General features: G+C 42.0%; 2 protein-coding genes and 1 long non-coding RNA gene across 8 annotated transcripts in view; 2 read left to right on the top strand and 1 right to left on the bottom strand.

Moving 5' to 3' along the window:
• The first annotated feature begins 3,325 nt into the window (after positions 1–3,325).
• On the top strand, positions 3,326–7,092 carry LOC117761256 (keratin, type I cytoskeletal 18-like). Of its 2 annotated transcripts, none has more exons than XM_034584969.1 (7): positions 3,326–3,892; positions 5,182–5,264; positions 5,553–5,709; positions 5,809–5,973; positions 6,057–6,182; positions 6,369–6,589; positions 6,788–7,092. In XM_034584969.1, exons 1-7 carry the CDS (start codon positions 3,422–3,424, stop codon positions 6,825–6,827), a joined length of 1,263 nt encoding a protein of 420 aa, XP_034440860.1. In that variant the 5' UTR covers positions 3,326–3,421; the 3' UTR covers positions 6,828–7,092. The 2 variants fall into 2 exon arrangements, 1 of the variants encoding a protein (XP_034440860.1); XR_004613811.1 differs by having other exon boundaries at positions 3,344–3,892; positions 6,369–6,654.
• A 1,955-nt stretch (positions 7,093–9,047) lies between these two features.
• Positions 9,048–19,185, top strand: LOC117761255 (eukaryotic translation initiation factor 4B-like). 5 transcript variants are annotated; one of them, XM_034584965.1, is made up of 16 exons: positions 9,049–9,176; positions 10,901–11,050; positions 11,719–11,921; positions 12,536–12,652; positions 12,914–12,968; positions 13,119–13,337; positions 13,552–13,683; positions 13,925–14,092; positions 14,201–14,293; positions 14,342–14,528; positions 14,633–14,721; positions 14,896–15,157; positions 15,293–15,330; positions 16,998–17,127; positions 17,517–17,589; positions 18,614–19,152. In XM_034584965.1, the coding sequence occupies exons 1-16, from the start codon at positions 9,164–9,166 to the stop codon at positions 18,689–18,691; spliced, it is 2,007 nt and encodes a 668-aa protein (XP_034440856.1). In that variant the 5' UTR covers positions 9,049–9,163; the 3' UTR covers positions 18,692–19,152. The 5 variants fall into 5 exon arrangements, with proteins under 5 accessions (XP_034440857.1, XP_034440855.1, XP_034440856.1 ...); XM_034584966.1 differs by lacking the exon at positions 17,517–17,589 and having other exon boundaries at positions 9,048–9,176; positions 18,614–19,185; XM_034584964.1 differs by having other exon boundaries at positions 9,048–9,176; positions 14,201–14,528.
• LOC117761257 overlaps positions 16,234–21,826 on the bottom strand; it is a 34,352-nt gene continuing 28,759 nt past the window's right edge. Inside the window, exons 8-11 of the long non-coding RNA XR_004613812.1 lie at positions 19,958–20,077; positions 16,977–17,190; positions 16,488–16,575; positions 16,234–16,288 (exon numbers count right to left, since the gene is read on the bottom strand). This is a non-coding gene — a long non-coding RNA (uncharacterized LOC117761257). The remainder of the gene's footprint in view (positions 16,289–16,487; positions 16,576–16,976; positions 17,191–19,957; positions 20,078–21,826) is intronic.

Raw genomic sequence — 21,826 nt, 5'->3', positions numbered from 1 at the left:
TGTTGAAATCCCAGGCTGTGGCCCAGCAGAACCAGAAGTCCCCACACTGAAAGCGTCCCTTCTGATCCTGACAGTATTATTTAAAGAACCTCAATTCACTGGCCAGGTGCACCTCATTGATGAATGGTTTAATCAGGGTGGAGCTAGAGGAGAGACGAGAGAAAAACAGGGACACAGTACAGGAACACATACAGCCGTAACACCCACCCTTAAAATATATAGTTTAATCAAAATTCACTCACTAAGGACAAGATACTATTTCTTCATTGCAATGCATTTTACAATTACTGAGGCTGTATGTTAACAAGTCAGCTTGATGTACACCAGAAAACATCTGCAAAACTCTGAAGTACCAATTTTTCTTAGCATGTGGGCCAATGCTGACTGCATTTATATATGGCTCTCAACACACAAGACTTCAAACCTAAAGTTGATGTAAATATGCATTGAATGCAGCAAAAAACAAATGCTGGTGGCACAAACAAGTTGACAATACAGATGTGCCAACTAATTACTGCTGCTGGATTAAAAGTGAGCAGCAGGCACACAAGTGGATGCCACGCCCACTTTACACAAAATGGCTACCACTATGAGGTGGACAAATCACAGAACAAATGTTACTCAATCTACCTTAGCACAACACAAACACAGGTGACCAACACACACGAGGAGTGCAACAGCCACAAACCAAAAGGGTCACAAGTAGACCTACAAAGTTATGCAATTCACAAACAGCAGAACACAAAGACCCAACAAAACTGAGCCGCCACTACCACAACCCAAAATGGACACCCAGTGGTCTTCAACCATCCACAGTTACTGTCATATATGAAGTAAACCAGCAACATACACCGACTTCACAAACTAGGAGGTCACACCCACCACACTAAGATCCAATGATCTGTGGAGTGACTACATCCCACACGAACAGGTCACAACAATTCTGTATAGCTGCTGTTCAACAAAACAGTCACACCAAAGTGACTGCAACAACCACAACACAAAAGATCCAGGTTGCTAACACACATGCAACCAAGAAGTGATCCAATAAATGCAGAGAGCAGTTACCACAACACAAAAAGGTCATACACACAAGTTACTGGAATCAAAAGCATTAATCACAGCTCCACAAGACAGTGATCCAGCAAAATGAAGTCATCGCACAAGAGATCACAATCAAGGTGCTGTGCAGAGGCATTCCAAACCCTACCGGCCTAACTAGCCTAGCTAGACTTCAGTGGCTCCCCAGGAGGCTCCTTTAAACGTTTAACTCAGTAAGTGGGCAGCAGACCCAAGATAAAGTCCCCTGCCACACCCTGAAAATGTACCCACACCCGAGTATACCACAAAAAATAAGAACGGCAAAATAATAAAGTGGCAAGACTCAAGTATGCCCGATGGCTAAATAATTAGGAGGCTCTCAAACACCCAGCATGGAATCCAGCACCCAGTCAAAAGCATTTGCACATAGCAAAAATCACAAGTGATCTACAAAAGAGATGACTTCACTTAAACAAAAGGTCATTAGACCACCTCATGGATGTTCTATCCCTGACGAGCCCCCAATTGTTACACCCCATGATTATGTGGCCCTATGGGGCGAACAGCATGTAAGATAACTGACCACCACTGACACGAATCAACAATAAAAAGCCTTTAAAACAGCCGAACCATGGGAATTCTTAACATCAAATGACACAATACACACAATGTTAACATCCCAGGCTGAGGCCCAGCAGAACCAGCAGTCCCCACACTGGAAGCCCCCCCCTTCTGATCCTGACACAAGAGCTTTAAAAGAACCTCAATTCACTGGCCAGGTGCACCTCATTGATGACTGGTTTAATCAGGGTGGAGCTAGAGGAGAGACGAGAGAAAACAGGGACACAGTACAGGACCACATACAGCCGTAACAGAGGTGGGATCCGTTCTGAGATCCGAGCACGAGACATAGGGCCACATTTTAAGTTTGAACACACACACTCAGAGCGGTCCACTTGTGATCGGATCACAAAAACTACATGTTAATGCCAGGTGTGCCCCTGTTGTCTTTTCTACCAGCTGTTACACAGTGAAATTCTTCATTTTACAATAATACAACTGTTTACATGTATAGGAGACAAGCTATTATTCAAACAATTCCTGTGTACGCAAGTGGTCACGTGATTTACATTGTCAGGTGTGTTGGCATGGATGGAAATTAAACCTCATTCAGAGCCAAGATGCTTGAGTGGATTTTCAAATTATAACATATGGAAGTAGCCTTTGTCTATCTTTTCTTTAAAAAAAATTATGGGAAATTAAATAATGACTCCTGCTTTAATTGGCTTTTTTTTTAGTAGTTCACAAAGCATGAACAAAAAGAGAAACATCTTTTCATACTTAAATATCAAACCTAGTTCTCATGAGCACCAAAGATAAGGCTTTAAAGTTAATTGTGCAAACTCCTCAATAGAAGTGACGTGTTCAGTTCGTCGTGTGCTGTGAATGAGGGCAGCTTTTCTTTCCTTACGATTGTTTTCTGAATCAGGTATCAGTTAACAATCTACGCTTTGGGTAAGGTTGAAGCCTGGTTTTTCTTTGAAGGATGCAGGTTTCATTGTTAAATACGGTACACCCTGTTGACTTAGTTGAAATTTGATTGCTGTTATTCTGACAAAGAGTTCAATGTCATGCTGAAGATAATGTTTCCTTGATGATTTTACACTTAAAGAGAATAGACCAGTAGGAAAAACAAGTCCTTGCTCTCTGTTTTAAAATAATCTGTGCTGTAGCTGCTGTATCTTGCTTTTAGTTTAGTCTAGATACGAAGGCTGGCAAAATATCTTTATTTTGGAACGTATGTGACCACAACCTTAGAAACTATGCAGCAAGTGGTAGGCATCATGCCTTTTATGGGCAAACCAAAGGAATTTGGCTGCATGCTTGCAAAGTAAGACTAAATTTGCAAAGACTATTCTAGCATATAACATTTTGTTTTAATCTTTTTCGAGCTTCTCTTTGTTGAAGTGTGTATTTTATGCTGGACAACATGTCTGCCACGGCTTTCTTTCCTTTGCTGTGAACTGCCGTTTATGTGATCTCTAAAGTTCAGCCAGTTAAACTGATTTGCTCTGGTTGTTTGAATGCTTCCACAGCAGATAAATGCCTCAAACGTCTCCTTGGAGACGAAAAACACAGCGTATGTTGAAAAAAAAAGGGGAACATACGAGTGAATGAGAGCAGGGAGGGGGAGCAGGACAGGAAGACTGGGCCGAAGTTGAAGTGGGCAGGGTCTGAGAGACCAGCTGTGATTGAGGGAGAAGCAGGAGTATAAAGTTCCCCACTTCCCACTGCCAGCGTCACTTTCTGAGCCAGGCAGCAGCGAGCTTCCACATCTCATTTTTCACTTCATTCCCTGAGGCGCCGCAACTTCTCCAAAATGAGCTTCAGATCAACCCGCACGACTAGATCTTCTCCCCACATCTCCATAACCCGCTCTTCTCCCCAGTACAGCAGCACCAGCCTTTATGGTGGTGCTGGTGGACAAGGCACCCGCATCTCCTATGGCTCAGCAGCTTCACTGCGTTCCGCTGGACCAGTAACCTCTTCTTCGAGCGCCTTCAAGCTGAGCAACAGAATGGGTGGAGGTGCGGGTGCAGGTTTTGGTGGTGCTGGTGCATCCATGGCAAGTGGTGGCGGTGCTGGTGCTGGTTCTGGGATACTGGGCAACGAGAAGGGGGCCATGCAAAATCTCAACGATCGCCTGGCCAACTACCTGGAGACGGTGAGGAACCTGGAGCAGGCCAACCAGGAGCTGGAGATGAAGATCAGGGACGCCCTGGAGAAGGGAGGACCCGATGTCAAAGACTACAGCAAGTATGAACCCATCATCGAAGACCTACGAAGACAGGTGAGCATGGAAATAATGAATAATCAATAAAATGAACAGGCAAAGGTTGAGTAGGAGGTTTTATCTAAAAAACAGAAAATGTTGAGTGAAAATCATTGACAAAGCTAGCTCAGACAGACAACTAGATAAGTGAGGATTAGTGTGTTTGAGATTAATCAATGAGAGCATGTGATAGCACTCATGCCAGTAAATTGCATCAGTGTGTTAATGATTTATCTAAAGACTGAAGTTGGAAAACCAAGATTGGGGCCGTTTACAGTGAGACTCACAGTTTTCTTTTGTAGATGATCAAATTTCAGGCAAGAGAATGAAGGGTGTGGTTGCCAAGCTTTTCACCCTCCCCCCCTGTAAAAACTGATTCGTGCCACAAACCAGCCAGAACTTCCTCTGATGAATCACCAGCACGAGGGTGTCATCGTGAGATACAGACTGGAAAGCTCCCAAACTACCTACACCAGACAAAGGCATTTCAAATGGTCCCATACTTGTAAAGAGTGATTCTGCATGCATGCTCTGGTGTAGGAGGACCTCAATGTGAAACAGATGTGTGGTAATGACACATGCACACACACACAAAGGCTCTGGGACTACCAGCGGGAGAGTGTGCGTGTGTAAATGAATGCATGTCCACTGGTTGAATAACAATCAGCTCTAGTCAGCAGAGTCAAATGTCACATTCTTCTCCAGACCCCACTTCTTCACTGTCACAGACTGACACACTGATGTTGGCACTTTGTCTCGATACATAAAGGGACTTGTATCTCCCATTTCCTCTGACTTCAGGATACCATCAAAAAAATACAGACTCACAAACACGCCCATGCACAAAGAATTTTCCACATATAAACACATGTATACAAAGAGAAAAGTGCAGCTGGGTGGAAATTAGAGAGAAGAAAAATTCTCTTTATGACTCGTCAGACAGGAAACCCTTCTTTCCAACAATGCTAAAACAAACCAGATTCAGGTTTGGCACGAGAACACCCTCTTTTCCTGTTCTTCAGTTTGTGGTTCCTCTTTTTTCTCACTCTATGATACACGATGGATTAAATCATGCTGTGGCCCTGATGTGAAACCTGAATCTGGGGGTAGCTTTTGTTACATAATGGAAATACTGATTCAAATCACATGTTCAATTCTTTAGCTGAGTGTAAAAAGGGGGAATTTCACAATATAAAGTGAGCAAAGGGGTTCTTTGTTACAAATGGGATTCTTTCTAACCAGTTAGATTAGAAAAATGCAGGTACCACATAAAGATCATTTTGTCAAAATTTATTTTTTCTACGCAGATCTTTGACAAAATATCGGAGAATGCTCGTTTTGTGCTCCAGATTGACAATGCCCGTCTTGCTGCCGACGACTTCAAAGTAAAGTAAGTTGTTTTATATTAAATTTCAATGTAGTCTATGTTGTTTTATATGAATTACAAATCAAAGCTGACTCTCTACATCCTGTACAAACAGAGTTATAGCAGAAGTCCATACAGATTTTGTACAGTTCATGTGGTGTAGTATCTATAATGTCTGGTAGAATGAGGTTTCTACAATAGCAGGGCTGTATCTACTCAGCTGTGGCTTTTTGCAACATTGCACCACACAGTGCAGTGTGAACAAGAGCTGGTTGTGTCTCTAATACAGTTTGTGTCTGCACACTCCCACAGGTTCGACAATGAGATGGGAATCCGCCAGTCTGTGGAGGCTGACATTGTTGGCCTAAAGAGAGTCATTGATGACACCAACATGACCAGGATGAACATCGAGAGTGAGATTGAAGCTGTGAGGGAGGAGCTCCTTTTCCTGAAGAAGAACCATGAGAATGTGAGTTAATGTGATCATCAGCACACTTGAGTAGAGCCAGAGGTCTTTAAACAACTTTGTTAATTTCTCTATTTCTGCCCTCCCCTGTCTGTCCTGTAGGAGGTGATGGAGATAAGGAGTCAGATCTCCAATTCCGGTGTGCAAGTGGACGTAGACGCTCCTAAAGGTCAAGACCTGTCCCAGTTAATGGAGGACGTGAGGTCCAACTACGAGAAGATCGCTGTGAAGAATGCGGAGGACCTCAAACAGTGGCACGAAAATCAAGTAATGTGATGTTGAAAGGGCAATCGTGCAATTTTTGTGAAATAATTTTTGGGGGATAACTTATTTTCCTGTCTCTTTGTCAGATTTCAGATGTACAGGTGCAGGTATCACAGAACACAGAAGCTCTCCAGGGGGCCCAGATGGAGACGAGTGACTTAGCCAGACAGTTACAGACCCTTGAAATTGAACTTTCATCCCAACAGAGCTTAGTAAGTATTTTACGAATATATTCTGTCTTTACTTATTTGCAAATAATCAAATCTTCTCATTATATCTAAATTCTTGCTGCAATAACTGTCTTCCTTAAAATACACTCACGACTACATATCACCTATTCCAATTGTTAAACATCTTTTTGTGCTTGCCCAAAAACTTTCTCTTTTATCCTTTATCAGAAATCCTCACTAGAGGACACACTACGCAATACAGAGCAACGAAACAACATGGAAATGGAGAAGTACAATGGCTTTATTATTCGTCTGGAAGAGGAGCTGACTAACTTGCGAGCAAACATTCAGCAACAGACCCAGGACTATGAGGCGCTCCTAAACATGAAGATGAAACTGGAGGCAGAGATTGAGACTTACAAGATGCTGCTGGATGGTGGAGACTTCAAGTAAGAGTTAAAAGTGGGGAAGAAGAAAAAAAACTGATCGAGGCAAAGTGGTGATGGTGGTGGAGGTGAATACTAAAGTAACTTGTTATCAGTTTGCATGGTCACGTATAACAACATCATAAAGTGAGGCAGAGTGCCACATGACCAATTCAACATGAATATTTTGAAAGTGAAATTTCCCATTTTTGTTTGGTACAGGCTCCAGGATGCACTGGACGAGCTGGCGGCCACAAGCTAATTTGGAACAAAGGATCTGGGACCACCCCAACGATGAAATCAAAGTGACCCACAATTATAAATAATGGAAAAAATGTCCTGCTGATCCAATCAACTGAAGCCATTTTTGAACCGAGACCACATGCGGTGTAAAATCGTGAATGATTTGTGTAACTCTGAATAAAGGCATTCTTCCACACCACAATGAAACTTGCAGGGCTGTTTCAACAGCAACCGCTGCCTGCCACTAGTCAGTAAAATAAAATAAAACCACTCGTTGACCCACAGCCATGATTCTTGCGTATTGGTACATAATGAAAGAATGTGCGTTCTATGTTTCTTTATAAGTTGTTGTCATACATAATACACTACCATAGCATCCACTACATGAAAAACTAAGTTTAAACGAGATGAGTAATTCATTTATGTTGACAGAAGATCCACATTTTTAAAAAGACATGTTATTACAAATTATATACTGTTGTTGTAGTCTTTCATGTACACTTCCAGGATGCTTAAAGATGCCTTAATTTATGTTGAACTACAAGAAAGCATGAGAACTTCCAAATGAGACTCACAGTCCTGAAATATTACAACCCTATTTGTCTGTTATATTTGTTTGCAAATGTCCCATAAAAGCAGGGCAATATTGTCTTTCCACTAGAGGCATATCTGCTGTTGCAGTTGCTGTGCCATTACTGATTGTTCTCGTGTGTGAATGGATCCTATAGTAACAATATCGGAAATAACAAGTATTTTTTAATGCTGACTGATAAATTGTCTGTACACACATATGGACTTGTCCCATGAACATGTGGAAAAAGAAAAAAATATTTAGGGTTAAAAGGGTAAGGGGAGTATTGATGTCATCTGAGCAGTTACAGAGATTTTTAATCGATTGTAATTAATTTTAAGCTTAAGCTTAAGCCCTAATAAAGCTGTGGGTCATCTGCTTATGTGCTTCTGAAAAATAGAGTCATAAAATTAAAATAAAACTGGGCCTAAAATTGAGCCTTGCGGTATACCACATTTTATGGGTACAGATGATGAGGTGCACTTTCCTATTTAAACTGAAAAGAACCTGTATCTTTGATACTTGGCAAATTATTTTAATACTGGAAAACCAACTTCGACCTACACGTTTAAGAAGAATGTTTTGGTCAATATTGCCAAAAGTTGCGGTAGGGTCGAGCAAAACTAAAATGGCACGAAAACCACAGTCAACAATTAGAAGGGTATCAGTGACAGAGCTGATTCTGTTCTGTGCTTAGCTCTAAAACTGGACTGGGACTAGAGTGGGACCTGATAGATGACCACTTTTTTTTATCTTAGAAATAAATCGCTGCTTGGAGACAGGCCTGTAGTTATTAATGTCACTGGGATCCAGTGACATTAATAAGCATTCTTGCATTCTTGGAAGAGGTTGCACAATTGCATGTTCAAAGGTAAGAGAGACAGCAACATTTATTAAACTGCTGTTACTCATGGCTATAATAACATATTTTACTGAAACCTACTGAACGAGTTGAGATGGTAAAATATCTGATGAACAAGAGGTGGGATTTAATTGAGAGACAAGGTCAGTGAAGTGGGAGGAGGACACAGGTTGAAGAAGACTGGGTGAGATGGAAGATCTAATTTGATCAGTTTCATGGAAGAGTTTTACGATACAGTTAATTGTCTTAAACAGCTCTTTCTACTAAGTTTTGGTAGAGATTTCAATTATAAAATAAAAAAACAGCATATGAAACCTGTAAAATATCTGTATATTTGCACTCAGCTCTGCTGCATTTAAGAGCACATACTTGTTAAGGCAGGGGGATACCAGCAGTGTTTACCTTGGATGTTTTTTAATTTAGGGGTGCTAGATATTTCATGATGTCAGAGCAGGATAAGGTAAAGAGAGTAACTAACTGTTCAGTATCAGAATATGAGGGAAGGGTATTTCTAATATGGTAAATGTGCCTGTTGGATAAGTGTGACTGTGGCAAAAATTGCTATCGTATAAGGGAGTAGGGTTAGGAGGGACACGAGAAAGGGGATTCAATTATAATCAAGAGGTGGTAAAAGTAACCGGCATCGAAAAATTCAGGGACAGGGAAGAAATACAGAATCTAAAGTATCGCTCCAAACCTTTTTTTGGGTGAGATGAAACTATTCCAAAAGACATAAGAGAAGTAAAGAGGAACAACAGTGACAGATATGAAGTAAAGTTATGAAACAGCAGCCACTGGGCAGATGTGGGTCAGTGAGCAAACAAGGGAGGAGACAGACAGGCCCCGCTGTTCACGATGCGCGCTCCCGATAATAAACCTCTGACGCCTTCATCCGGGAATTACTACGAACTCGCTCTCCAACATGGCGGCGTCAGGTGAGGTTTATGTGGGTGAACGATCTTGGTCGGCCGGTGGGGATTTCAGCGGTTTATACGCCGATATATTTAAACATGTTACGTTTCGAGGTTGTTAATACATCGCCTTGTCGATCCGCGTCGGGGTCCCGCTCGTGTAAATAGGTTTGCTGGTTGTTTTGGGGCCCGGTAAGGATAGTGGCTGCCGGAGGAAGGGACGAAACGACTAGCACATTCCGAACATTTGAACCGACTCCATACTTGCTGTTCTTCCCGGGGGCTAATGTTACCGCGGTGTTAGCATTCGTTAGCATGTGATATAGGGCACATTGTGAAGTGTGTGCCACGTTATGAAATGTTTGCTAGTGCGTGCAGAGCTGGCACATTGTATGTCTGTGGCGGAACTCGCCGTGGCGCTCACAGCAGAAAGGCACCGGGCGCAGGCGCGTTCTGTGGAGGAGGGGTCGAGCCGAGCAGTCCGGGCTGCCCGAGGAGTCTCCCCACGTGTGCAGCCCCGGCTCTCCTTGCATCTGTGGCGGATGAAATGTCGCACCTGGGCCCGGTTTGGGTCGCCTCCTAAACACTTCCCATGGCAGCTCGACAACTCCGAGCTCTCCCTCCTTTCCGGCCGGTCGGCCCAGTGTAGCCCCGCTGATGGCGCACTTGGAGCCTGGCGCTGCATCGTGCGCTACTAGGCCCTAAAACCTAGCTAGCTAAGCAGGGATACTTCCCCCGTCAGCAGTCCTTTGCTGACTAAGCCCGCATAAAGACAAAAGCGACCTGCGTACACACCAAGCAAACAACCAGTATGGTTAGCCTCAACATTAAGCTAGCAGCCAATCTTGCTTTAACTGCAACTCCCTAAAGTTAACGTTACGCAGCTTCCAGCGTGCTAATGTTGCATGTTAGCGTAGCTCCAAGAGGGATGCTAAACAGTGCTTGTTTTTCGTTCATCAGCTCAGAGTCAAGGCCGGGTAGCTAGGCCTGTGTTTAATGTAAGCAATGACTTAGCATTATTTTCTCAGGAACACTTTGTGCTGCTCCGTGTGTTCGTGCAGGTTTTTTAACGACGTGTATAAAATGTCCTGACAGCTTGGATTTTCAGAATAAAGCTCACAGCCATCTTTATAGCTCACCTCCTTTTTCTGCCTCAGATTAAAACAAACTAGAGCTGGTCTATGAGCTGTGTGTGGGGGGCACCTAACAACAGTTTATCATTCAAATACACACCACGAGGAATGTTGTGCAGTTTATACAGGATTCATTTTAGAAGTCATCCATTCATCCTTGTAGTTATAAGAGAACACAACTTCACTCCTGAAGCTGAACAGAGATGAGCCTTCTCGGAGCACCTGCACACTGTCAGTTGGATGTGCAGACCACTCCTTGTGTGTTGTGCTTTCCAGTAGAGAAATAAGTCTGCGTTTTTGTTATCGCACACACTCTGCAGTCTCCTTATCTGGCTTGGCTGGACTACATCTTGTTTGTTGTAGAGATGGTGCTGTCAACAACAGTGGACACACACAAGTCTTTTTAAACTACGACTGTTTTTGTGTTGCATTTCACAGCATTGTCTATTTTCCAATTGAATCTTTAAATAAATAATCATAGTTCAACACAGCATCTAATAAAAGCCAGTGAAGCGATCATAAATCATAAAAAAATCCATGTGTGCAATTAATCCATGACTTGGCATGTTTTGTTCATCATGGTTGACCATGATCTGTTTGTTCATTACCCCTTAGCTAAGAAGAAGAATAAGAAGGGGAAGACCCTCACTCTGACTGACTTCCTGGCAGAGGACAACAGCGGAGGCAATAACAACCCTGCGCCGCCCAGCTACCCGGCAAAGTCAACTAGCTGGGCTGATGAGACTGACGACCTGGAAGGAGATGGTGAGTATGCAGTGAAATACTCTGCATATGCTGGTTTTGCCATCAATCTATATAGTTTAACATTTGACTGAATGAAAAAAAAATTGTCTGTTCGCCCTAAGGCGTAGAGCAGTAAAAAATGTCAGATGGATTAGAGGTGCATGCAGTGCAAATGGCTAAACTCCACAATTTCAGTTTAGGTATGACAACACATCAGTCTCTGCTGATATAAGGGTGATACTTGTGTTTCATGTCCACCACTACCTGAAATACATGGTGATGAAGACTGATTCGATTCATACATTGTCAAATTCACAAAATGATGTCAGTTAAACTGTCTGCTGCTCTGTTTTTTTTCAATGTTCAACTTGAGTCTAACAAGTTCTGCCAGAGTTGGTAATGATTTGATGACATTTGAGCTCCATATTTTGACTGATGACTGTTGCATCACCAAAACCCTATATTATCAATCTCGTACTAGTTTTTTTGACATTCAGGGATATTTGTTTTTCACTTTTGCTTTTTGGGGTTTCTTGTGGGACTTGCTTGAATCCTACAATGTTTTTTTTGTAATTCTCAAATATTTAAGGAGTGATTTATCAAGAACTATTAAAAGATTAATTGATAATGAAAATAATTTCTCGTTATGCCGTGTGTGACACTGGTATGTGTAAATTTTCTCTCTCCAGTCTCGACTTCGTGGCACACAGATGAGGAGTCATACCGGTCATCAATTGACCGCTCCGTCCTGCCCACAGCACCTCGCTCAGCCCGTGAACCCAACGTCGACCGGTCTCGACTGCCCCGTAGCCCGCCGTACACAGCCTTCCTGGGCAACCTGCCCTATGAAGTCACCGAAGAGTCAATCAAAGATTTCTTCCGCGGCTTGGCAGTAGGTGTAACAAGCACATGCAGTGTGCAGGCTATAACAGATAGCACTTGGTGGTAACAGTTACTGCTTCTCTTTGTTTTGCAAAGCAGCACAGTCAGAAAAAGAGACAGTTTCAGATAGTTTATTGCTCCATATAGCACCTGTAACCTGAAAAAGAACATCTAGTCTCATCAATTACCATTTTCCTCATTTAGTCAGGAATGTTAAAGGAAAAACATTTTTTCACAGATAACAGAGCCTCCAAAGGCCAAGCTGATCAGTGTCCTTTTTCAGCAACAGCAAAACAGTCTGAGTGGCCATAAAACATCCAGTTTTTTAGTTAAAATATCACCTATATTAATTCTGTCTCGTCTGCAGATGGCTCATCATATCTCAGTAGTACATATTGCTTAAAACTTAGTGACATAACTGAGCCCATCTGATTCTAAAATGACCTGACAACTTATTATCTATGGGAATGACAGAAATTGAACACAGGACTCTGGAATGTCCTCCATCCCTCAGCCCATTTCTTCCAGATTTTGTATCCTCGTAGTGCTGGATTTGTAGCAGTGAACTGTACAGTGCTGAGTCCAGATCATCACATTCTGTTTTTTTATTGTCTTCATCTCCAGATCAGTGCAGTGCGTCTGCCTCGAGAGCCCAGTAACCCAGAGAGGCTGAAGGGCTTTGGTTATGCTGAATTTGACGATGTGGATTCCCTTTTAAGGGCCCTCAGTCTCAATGAGGAGGTGAGATGATGCAGCAAAAAATGGATTTCAAATCTCTGCATTTTGATTTTTACACCCAGAACTATTACTATTGTCATGTCTGTACAAGTTTCCCATAATTGAATTACACAATAAAATGGACTAGTATTTTGAGCTGTATTGCATTACAATAGTATAGTTTCATCATTTATACTTTTACTTTTAGATGAGTCAGTTATTCTTTTTCATGAAAGTGTAATCAAAGAATCGAAAAACAATTTGTTTCCTTTATCTGTTCAACAGAACTTGGGGAACCGAAGGATTCGTGTGGATATTGCAGACCAGTCGAATGATAAAGGTACATGCTAACTTATATTTTTGTTGCTTTTTCTGTCCTTTGGATGCTGCAAGGCTCCTCCTTGTCTTTGGAGTAATTTATCAAATAGAAGTACACCCTTCAACCTTCATATTCTATAATTAAACTTGATGTCACCTTTTCGCACTTCAGAGAGAGACAGTGGAATGGGAGGCCGCGACAGGGGTGGACGGATGGCGGACCTGGGTCCTGATAAGACGGACAGTGACTGGAGAGCTCGGCCAAGTTCAGATGATGATGGACCCCCCAAGAGAGATGATTCCTTTGGACCCCCCAAGAGAGATGATGCCTTTGGACCCCCCAAGAGAGATGATGCCTTTGGACCTCCCAAGAGTGATGCCTTTGGAGAGAGTGAGTTGGAAATGGTTTAGTTTGTGCTTCAACATCTTTACTTTTTTCATTTCTAATAATTGTTAAGTAGATGCAGTTTTGGATAGAAAGGACTTATAAGTCAATTCCAGTCTAACCAGATTGTAGATATATTACCACAGGACATTGAGTCATTGGCAGTTCATTGGAAGAGGATATGTGATTCAACTTTATCTTCCATTTTAATTTTTTGCAGGATCACGGGACCGCTACGAGTCGGATCGTTTCAGAGATGGACCACGGCGTGACGGTGATCGTTTTGAAGGAGGAAGAGACCGCTACCGGGATCGTTATGATGACAGGGACCGCAGAGACTACGACAGAGGTGGTGAGTAGTCGTGCATTTCTTTGGCTGCTGTCTTTTTTTTTTTAAATCTAAAGAAATATGTAAAAGAGTTTAAAAAAATTACATTCCCACCCTAATGGAATAATTGATATACATGACCTCCGGATTGTTTAGCTGCAATCCTAATCGCGCTTTTGACAGCATTTCCTGTTCTCATCATCTTTTCAAGTTCCTATTTTCATATCTTACCTTTTTCTCCCTTGTGTCCCTTCCATCCTGTCAGGTTTTGACTCTCGTGGTGGTAGTGGAGGTAGTCGTCGTGCCTTTGGCACCGGCTTCCGCCGTGACTATGATGACAATCGGGGTAGCGGTGATCGTTTTGGGGACAAGGATCGTTATGGCGACCGTGATGACAAGTACGAGAAACGGGAGGAGAGGCGTGACGACAGAGGTGAGAGTTCAGTGTTGGTGTTTGCATTAGCATTATAGTTGCCACAAATCCAATTAATATATTCTTGAAAATAAAAACTATAATAATCATGTGCTGTGCTCACTCTAGCTCCTGTGCAGAGACCCAAGCTGAACCTTATGCCCCGCAGTATGCCCAAGGAGGAGGAAGCTGGTGGTGGCGGCGGCGGTAGTGGTGGTGGCGGTAGTGGTGGTGGTGGTGGCGGCGGTGGCGGTGGTGGTGGCGGTGGAGGTACTTCCTCCGCTGCTGCTCCAAGCTCCGGCAGCAGGACCTCATCCATCTTTGGCGCTGCCAAGCCTGTTGACACAGCTGCTAAGGAAAGGGAGGTAGAGGAGAGGCTGAAGAAGGAGGAAGAACGACTGCAGAGGCAGCTGGAGGAGGACAAAGGCCGGGGACCCGACAGAAAAATGCGAGACAGGTCAGGGACTGACATGGATGGTTATAAAGTCAAATTACATAAAGAAATTGTAGATATTTTTTCATGGTGCTTTTTTTAAAAACTTGCTTTTTCATTGTTTTCAGAGACCCAAGCTGGCGCAATGAGGAATCTCATACTGAGCGATCTCGCACAGGAAGTGAGTCTTCACAGCCAGGAAGCACTTCTGGAAGAGGTGAGATAACTCTAAATTTCATTTCTATATAGCTTACTTTTAGAAATCTGTATTTCACTTGTAAACAGGAAGAGACTGTTTTGCACTTGCACATGAATGTGTCCTGTTTTCAACATTCGACTTTTATTCTGTCAGTCCGGACTTAAAATTGTGTCCCTTTCTTTCTATTATCAGGGTCTCGGTGTGGAGATAATGATCGCTCTGGCGAGAATGAGGTTTTCAGTGCGAGAGAAGGTGAACCCTCCTCCCCCGGGCCACCCTCACGCCCCCCCTCTACCAGCTCCTCCAAGGAGCCCCTGAAGGTGATGCCTGCACCTCCTCCCAAGGAGAACGCCTGGGCCAAGAGAGGTGTCGTCAACACAGGCTCTAGTGACGGGGAAGGACAACCTCCAGTCTCTCCTGTCTCCCCAAGTGGATCAGCTCCTCCCAAGCTCAGGTGAGAATATAGTTGGGAACAGAAACTATTATCTAAAAAACATAAAGCAAAATGTTTTCACCCACACAAATTGTCTGTCACAGGCTATCGGTGTCCTAATTCCTCTTTCTGATTGTCCTCACTTTCTTTTTAAAGCTCCTCAAGTTCTGCGGATGAAAGAGAATCTGTAAAGGGTAAGGACGACTGATGAGTGCTAGGCACAGTGGAATTTCACCCTAACCAAACCCCACATTAAGCTTGAATGCAATTGAACAACCAAGAGACAGTGCAACTATAAAAGGACTCAACAAAAACACAGGAAGCTGAGGAAGGAAGATATTTCTGTAAACACAAACACTTGCATACACTTGCATCTGCAAAGCTATGAGATAATGGGACTTTAAATTTGAACAAGACAATATGTCAGCCTGCGATACTGTAAGGGGCATCACACAACATTGCTGGGTTTTTTTTATTCTTACCACCAATTAAGCAAAACAATTTGACACCAGTGGAAAAGCCATGTTATGTTTATCACAACAGTATATTCTGTGTATGGTGGCCTTTTAGGACATCTCAGACTCTTCTCATTAGCCTCTGCAGTTCTTTGAGCTAAAAAGCTCATGAAAGCATGCATGGCCACAGCTGTTGATGTTTTCATGCTAACAATGTGTAGTATGGTGACATTGTAATGTGAGCATATTAAACATCCGATTTTAGAGCTGATGGGAAGTCTATCATTGATTTTAGCGACGTTCTGTCATGAAGTGTTGGATGAGTGGAAATGTTTGACCTTTTATTTGGCTCCGTGACAAATGACAGCAGCCCATACAATCGTTTTTTTGAGATATTAAACCAATGTTTTGGCATGCGCACCAACTGGCACCGCTATTTCTACAGCTCCACCGCTAACCTAAAAAGTTCTCTACTCAACCTGTGTAGATTGTATCTGAAAGTGTAATTTTTTTTTTAAACATCTGATTGCCCATATATAAAATTGCATTTGGGACTGTTGTCCACAATCTACGCAGTGTCCTTGTTTCTTTTCCTTGATGATTGCGGACTTTGCTCCAGTGGAGTGTGGCTGCACCAGATTGAATTTTTCTCTCATAAGGACCTTTTCTCACTCACTTCTTTTCATGATCATTCTCCCTGAAACGTAAAAATGAAGGTGGTTTAAAACTCCTGTGGTCCAGAGGAGGTGACAGGAATCTAACTTGTAAAGTTGAATATTTAACAGCCTCAATCCTCATTATACATTTCGAGTGATAAGTTACATCGGAGAATTTCAGTGTTTTTTAACAAAGTCAAGCTCCTCCACATCAGGTGTAAGAGCAGCTGTTATAATTACCTTTCACACTGAACAAACTGTCATAATGAATATATTGAGTAAAGAGCAGGTCACAGGATCATCTTCCACCTCAGTGTAAAGGGGAGCACTAAAATATGTCGAACATTAGTCTGTTATCATGGAAAAATCTGAAGTGATGAGTATGGTACTAAATATGCACCATATGCAAATCTACCATGATTCTGACTTGAACATAAACGGTATCTGGTCTAGAATTAAGCAGAAGGTCCATTATCTGCATTGCTGTATCAGAACTGGCCTTACATTAACTAATTGTTCGGAAATCTGGTGTAGCGTGAGCCAGTATCAAATTTACGAGAATTGTCTTCTGTTGCACAGACTCCGCTTGCATTCAAGCAGTGGTGCACCTCTCATTTGGCCTGACATCAGTGACTAACAACTTTTGAATCAAACCCAGTGGCTTTTGACGCTGCAGTGTGTTGTGAGTGTAGTCGACTGTATCAAGTCCAACAACTTCCCTTTACTTACATGTCTGGCTTCTCCTTTAAGATGAGAACAAGGCTGACGGTGTGCGTCGGGACCGTGGGCCCCCGCGGGCAAGAGGGGGGCCTGCAGGGCCTGGAGCAGGGCGGGGCCGTGGACAGGGGCCAAACAGAGACCGAAGAACGGAGGCAGACAGGTCAGCCATTCAAAGCTTGGCAACTCCAGATCACTGAAGGCAGGGAGGACATTCACTGGGCATCTGTAAAGAGTGGCCTATGCTCAGTTCTATAACTGCTGATGCATGAATTGTTCCTGGTATTGTGGTCATTAGGGAAACAAGGACATAAGCATGTTTAATGTTTTCCCTTTTTACACCAAATAGTTACAATCCCCATGGTGTAATGCAGGAAACCTCAGCAGTAAGCTCAACATTTCAGAATTTTGCCCTTCGTCATGATAATGTTCAGATCATGAAAATAAGCTTAGTCTTTTTAACTGCTGGATTGAGGATTCTCAGAAAGGGAGAACTTTCCTGTATCTGGCCCATCCAATAAGTTTTAACGTTAGTGTTCGTTCTGATTGTAGAAAGGATAACAGAAGAGACCGAGAATCCAGACCACCTCCAGAGCCAAAGAAATACGAAGAAACCCCAACCCCTGTAAGTCCTTAACTGAGTGACACCAAAATCTGACAAATCTTTTTTTTCCATCGTCAGTTTAGTGTCTCCACGATGCCTTGAGTCTCTCCCTTTTACACTGAAGATTTTAGAAAAAAGATCCTCTTGTGAACTAGATAAGAAGCCCACCCTCATAAAATCGTTTACCCTAATGTAGGGCTGGGCCGATTTATCAGCTGGCCAATAAAAATCAGCGGAGATGAGCCTTTCACAGACATCAGTATCTGCATTTGTTTTTGCTGATAGGAAAACTTTAATTTTACAGTATAAACGATGCAGAAAAGATGTGCATTTATGTTTACAGCTTATTTAAAGGTTGTGTGTAGAATGTTGTCACATCTAGTGGTGGAGTTTCATGTTGCAGCTGAATACCCCTCACCTCACCCTCCCTTCCAAACATGGAGAACCTGTGGTAGCCTTCAGTTGTCATAAAAACTCAAACGGTGTTTAGTTTGTCCAGTTTTTCCAGAAAAAAAACATGGCTCCCATAGAGGACCCGCTCCCGATGTAAATATAAAGTATTTAAATATAAAGATCCCATTCTAGGCTAAAGAAACAACTATTTGTACAATTTAGATGAAACACACTAGTGAAAACAACACTAGGATTATTTTATATTCAATTTCTGCCAATAAATCCTTTCACTTAAATCGTACACACTGGACCTTTAACAAACATTCTTAATTCAAGTTCTGTATATTTAGTTGTATTTGGGTTTTATTTATAGTGATTTTCAATAGTTTATAGTTGCACTGTAAAATATCAACCCTTTTTTCATAAGGCTTTGATAATGACATCTAAAAGAAATTCTATATATAAATTTGCCAAATTTATTTACACCCTAATCGGCATTCGCAGCGATCCCCAACAATCAATTTAGTTGGGCCACCATAATGTTGTTTCATGCTCCTCAAGAACATAACATCTTCTGTATTTGCCACATTTGTTCAACAAACATACTGTTCTGATCCAGGTTCTTTGTTTCCTTTGTTTGTTTCTCTTTCAGAAATTCAGCTCAGCCAGTAAGTACGCCGCTTTGCTAATGGACGGAGACCAGGGAGATGATGCCGAGGTCGTTGAATAGAGGGCGTCAATGACGACGCATCCCAAAAGAGGAGAAACTGATGAATGCAGAACAAAATTAATCTCACATAGTTTATGATGATAAATCTCCTGGGAAGACCTCACTTCCTCCACCCTTCCTTCCTTTCCTCCTACAAACCCGTCCTCTGCTTTGAAACACCCCCCCCCCGCTCCTCCTTCTGTCCCACCTTCAGGACTTTTCAGGTTCTAAAGAATAGTCACATACTGGACTTGTTTTAAAATGGAAAAAAGGAATAGACACATGGAAAATGATGGATAACATTGAATTAATTGTAATAAATAAATGGAAAAAGTGGGGGAATTCAATGAATTTGTGTATTTGTGGGTTACAGATGTGGAAAAGTCTGAGCACAAGACAAAAGATGTAGCTTCATTAAGTGGAACCACTTTTTTTTTTTTGTCTGTCATAATCCCTGTAGATTAAATGTCTAACGATTCATCGTCAAGCCTTTTTATTCATTGCTTTAAATGAATCTAACAAATTAATTCATGAAAATAATCAAGCGAATCTTGTCTTCCACTACTAACAAGCATGAGTGTGAGACCTGGTCACTAATTAAAACGCTTCAATGAGTCATGTATTCACCATTCAGCAAACCATTGATTGAATTTCTTCTTTTGAGCTGAACTGATCGACAGATCATTAGAAGAGAGGAGTCTAATTTATAAGACAGTTCTGCAGGACTGATTTTCATGTCGACGCTGAAAGAAAAGCAGCAGCAACTTGATCCTCACTCAAGTGCCGTCAGTTATAATGTGTCCATTTCTCTCCAGCTCCTGATGAAATAATCATATTCATTAAAAGCTCATCATGATCTCATCTCCTGCCGTCTTAAAGATTCTCTGCAGCTGTCAAAATCACTTGCTCTTCCTCAAGTGAGGAAAACAAAATATTTGGGGAAACTGGACTGTGGGGGTTTCCATGAGATTATGTCAATTTGTCATCCAATTTGCAATGAATTGGGAGTCATTACACATTAAAATAGTATGTTTTTTTAGCCATAGGCCAAAATGTACCTAGAGACATTTGAAGTACATTTTGTGATTGTCTCTACTAGTTAAATGTTCACAGACAGGCCAGACTGTGAACTCCTCACCTGCTGAGGCCTTACACACTTTTTGTGACAGCACGCCATTTTAGATTTAGTCAGTCGGAGTGTGGCGAGTTGCATTATCAGAAAGAAAAACAAAGTATCTTTCCTCTGCTAATTGTTCTCCTGGTGTGGTCTGTGGGGCCGAACATTACCTCAGTGTTTCTACAGTCGCAGCCTCCTGCTGAGGGCCTGGCTCCTGGTGACAGCTGGTCAGGATCCTGCTGAGCTCCACGTCCCACACACACACTGCAGAATAAGACTCCTGAGGACCTCTGAACAGCAGACATCAGCATAGTAGAGACTGACAGTAAACGGAACATTGAGCTGTAGCAGGTGTGTGTGTGTGTTTTAGACAATGTATCAAAAGTGACCATCAATGTTATGTGTCATGGGACAATTATACTCAATAGTGGGAGGTCGCTGACATTTACAATGTCCATTTTTTGACTGGGTTTGTTGTCAGCTATTAACTTTAGTGGCTATTCAGGAGATAGAAAGTGACTATCAGCTTTATGCATAAACCACCCTTGTGAACTGGGACTTAATTTCATAAGGTCATATAACGTTTATACACTCACATCTACAAATTTATATGACAATTCATTTGATTTAAATCTACATAGGGCAGGGCAATAAAATAACAGAATTTTTTTAATAAGCATCAACATTGCATGGTGGAAGCACAGTGAGGAGAAATACATTGATCTACCTCAGATTTGTAAAATGTTTTGCTGTTTGTCAACTGTTTGTCATTCTCTGCTCATAAAGAGATTAAAACCACAACCTTCACTCAGGAGCAAGTACCAGACTTTAAATGTTTAAAAAAATTATAATGTGACATTCTCCATGATAATTACTGAAATTGACTGATATGAACATTTTTATTTTTACATATTTATTGGTCATATTGCTCAGCCCTAATCACAACTATCACAGAGCTAAAAACAAATGCTTCAGCATCATTTTATCATGTGTGACTGGAATGAGCAGTTTTATGTTAAGTCCACCACCTTGATTCACCCAATCTAAGAGAAAACATTGGGTAAAAGAAGTAAGAAAAACAAAAAATCACAAGCTAATGTGCTCATGTTAAGTAGATATTTATTGTTTTCAATGTTCTTTCTCCTGGCATATTCAAAAAGGCTAAATATGTTTGTACATGTAGTCATGAACTTATGTAAAAAAAAAAAAAGACCTGGTAATGGTTATAAGTAAAATGCTGTGGGAAAACCAAAGTTTCTACAATTCATTCTGATGACATGAACATCAACCTGATGTGATTCAAGAACGCACATGTCCACCTGCTGGTGAAACTAAAGGAACAGTTGGGATGACCAGAGTCAGAGGGGTTCATCATCTGGGTGCCATGAAGCTCTTCAGAGAAATTCATTGAAAAACCATGAATAGCTGCGAGCATGCACACAGGAAGTTGTCCCAAAGTTTTGTGTATACACAGCGTGGTCCTGCACTGACCTACCCCTGTTAACATGAGTCAGCAGCTGATTCACACAGGAGGGTCCTTCAAGTCCCAACCTGAGTGGGAGGGTCTGTTCTTTAGACCCCGACATGATGTTTTAGGAAAATTAGTCATAATACTGTACAGGTTATATACCTGTGAAATCAGTATAGTAGGCCTGTGTGTGTGTGTGGTCCAGGTATTACTCATGTTGTGGGGACCTAAATCTGTTTACACAGGCACATTGTGGGGACTTGTCTTCCTCATATGGACAAAAAGCAATATCTCTTAATGTAAATCATGATGAGGACATGTTTTAAGGTTAGATTTAGGTTAATGTTAAATTTAAGGTTAAGGTTAATGCAAGAATTAAGGGTTGGGGTCAGATTAAGCCCCCAGGAAATCAATGTAAGTCATTGTAATGTCATCAGTGTGTGTGTGTGCATCATGGACATCTACCCTCGTCGGCAGATCTCTGGAGCGCTAACACAGAGGTAGGTTTGAAGTAGCTATAAAAGTCCTCACTTACGGCCGCATGTCGATGGTTTGTCACCTCATTTAGCGA

Source organism: Hippoglossus hippoglossus, chromosome 5 (assembly GCF_009819705.1).
Source record: "Hippoglossus hippoglossus isolate fHipHip1 chromosome 5, fHipHip1.pri, whole genome shotgun sequence".
In the NCBI taxonomy this organism is placed as follows: Eukaryota; Metazoa; Chordata; class Actinopteri; order Pleuronectiformes; family Pleuronectidae; genus Hippoglossus; species Hippoglossus hippoglossus.
The sequence above is the reverse complement of the archived record's forward strand: the minus strand, read 5'-3'. Positions and strand labels throughout refer to the sequence as shown.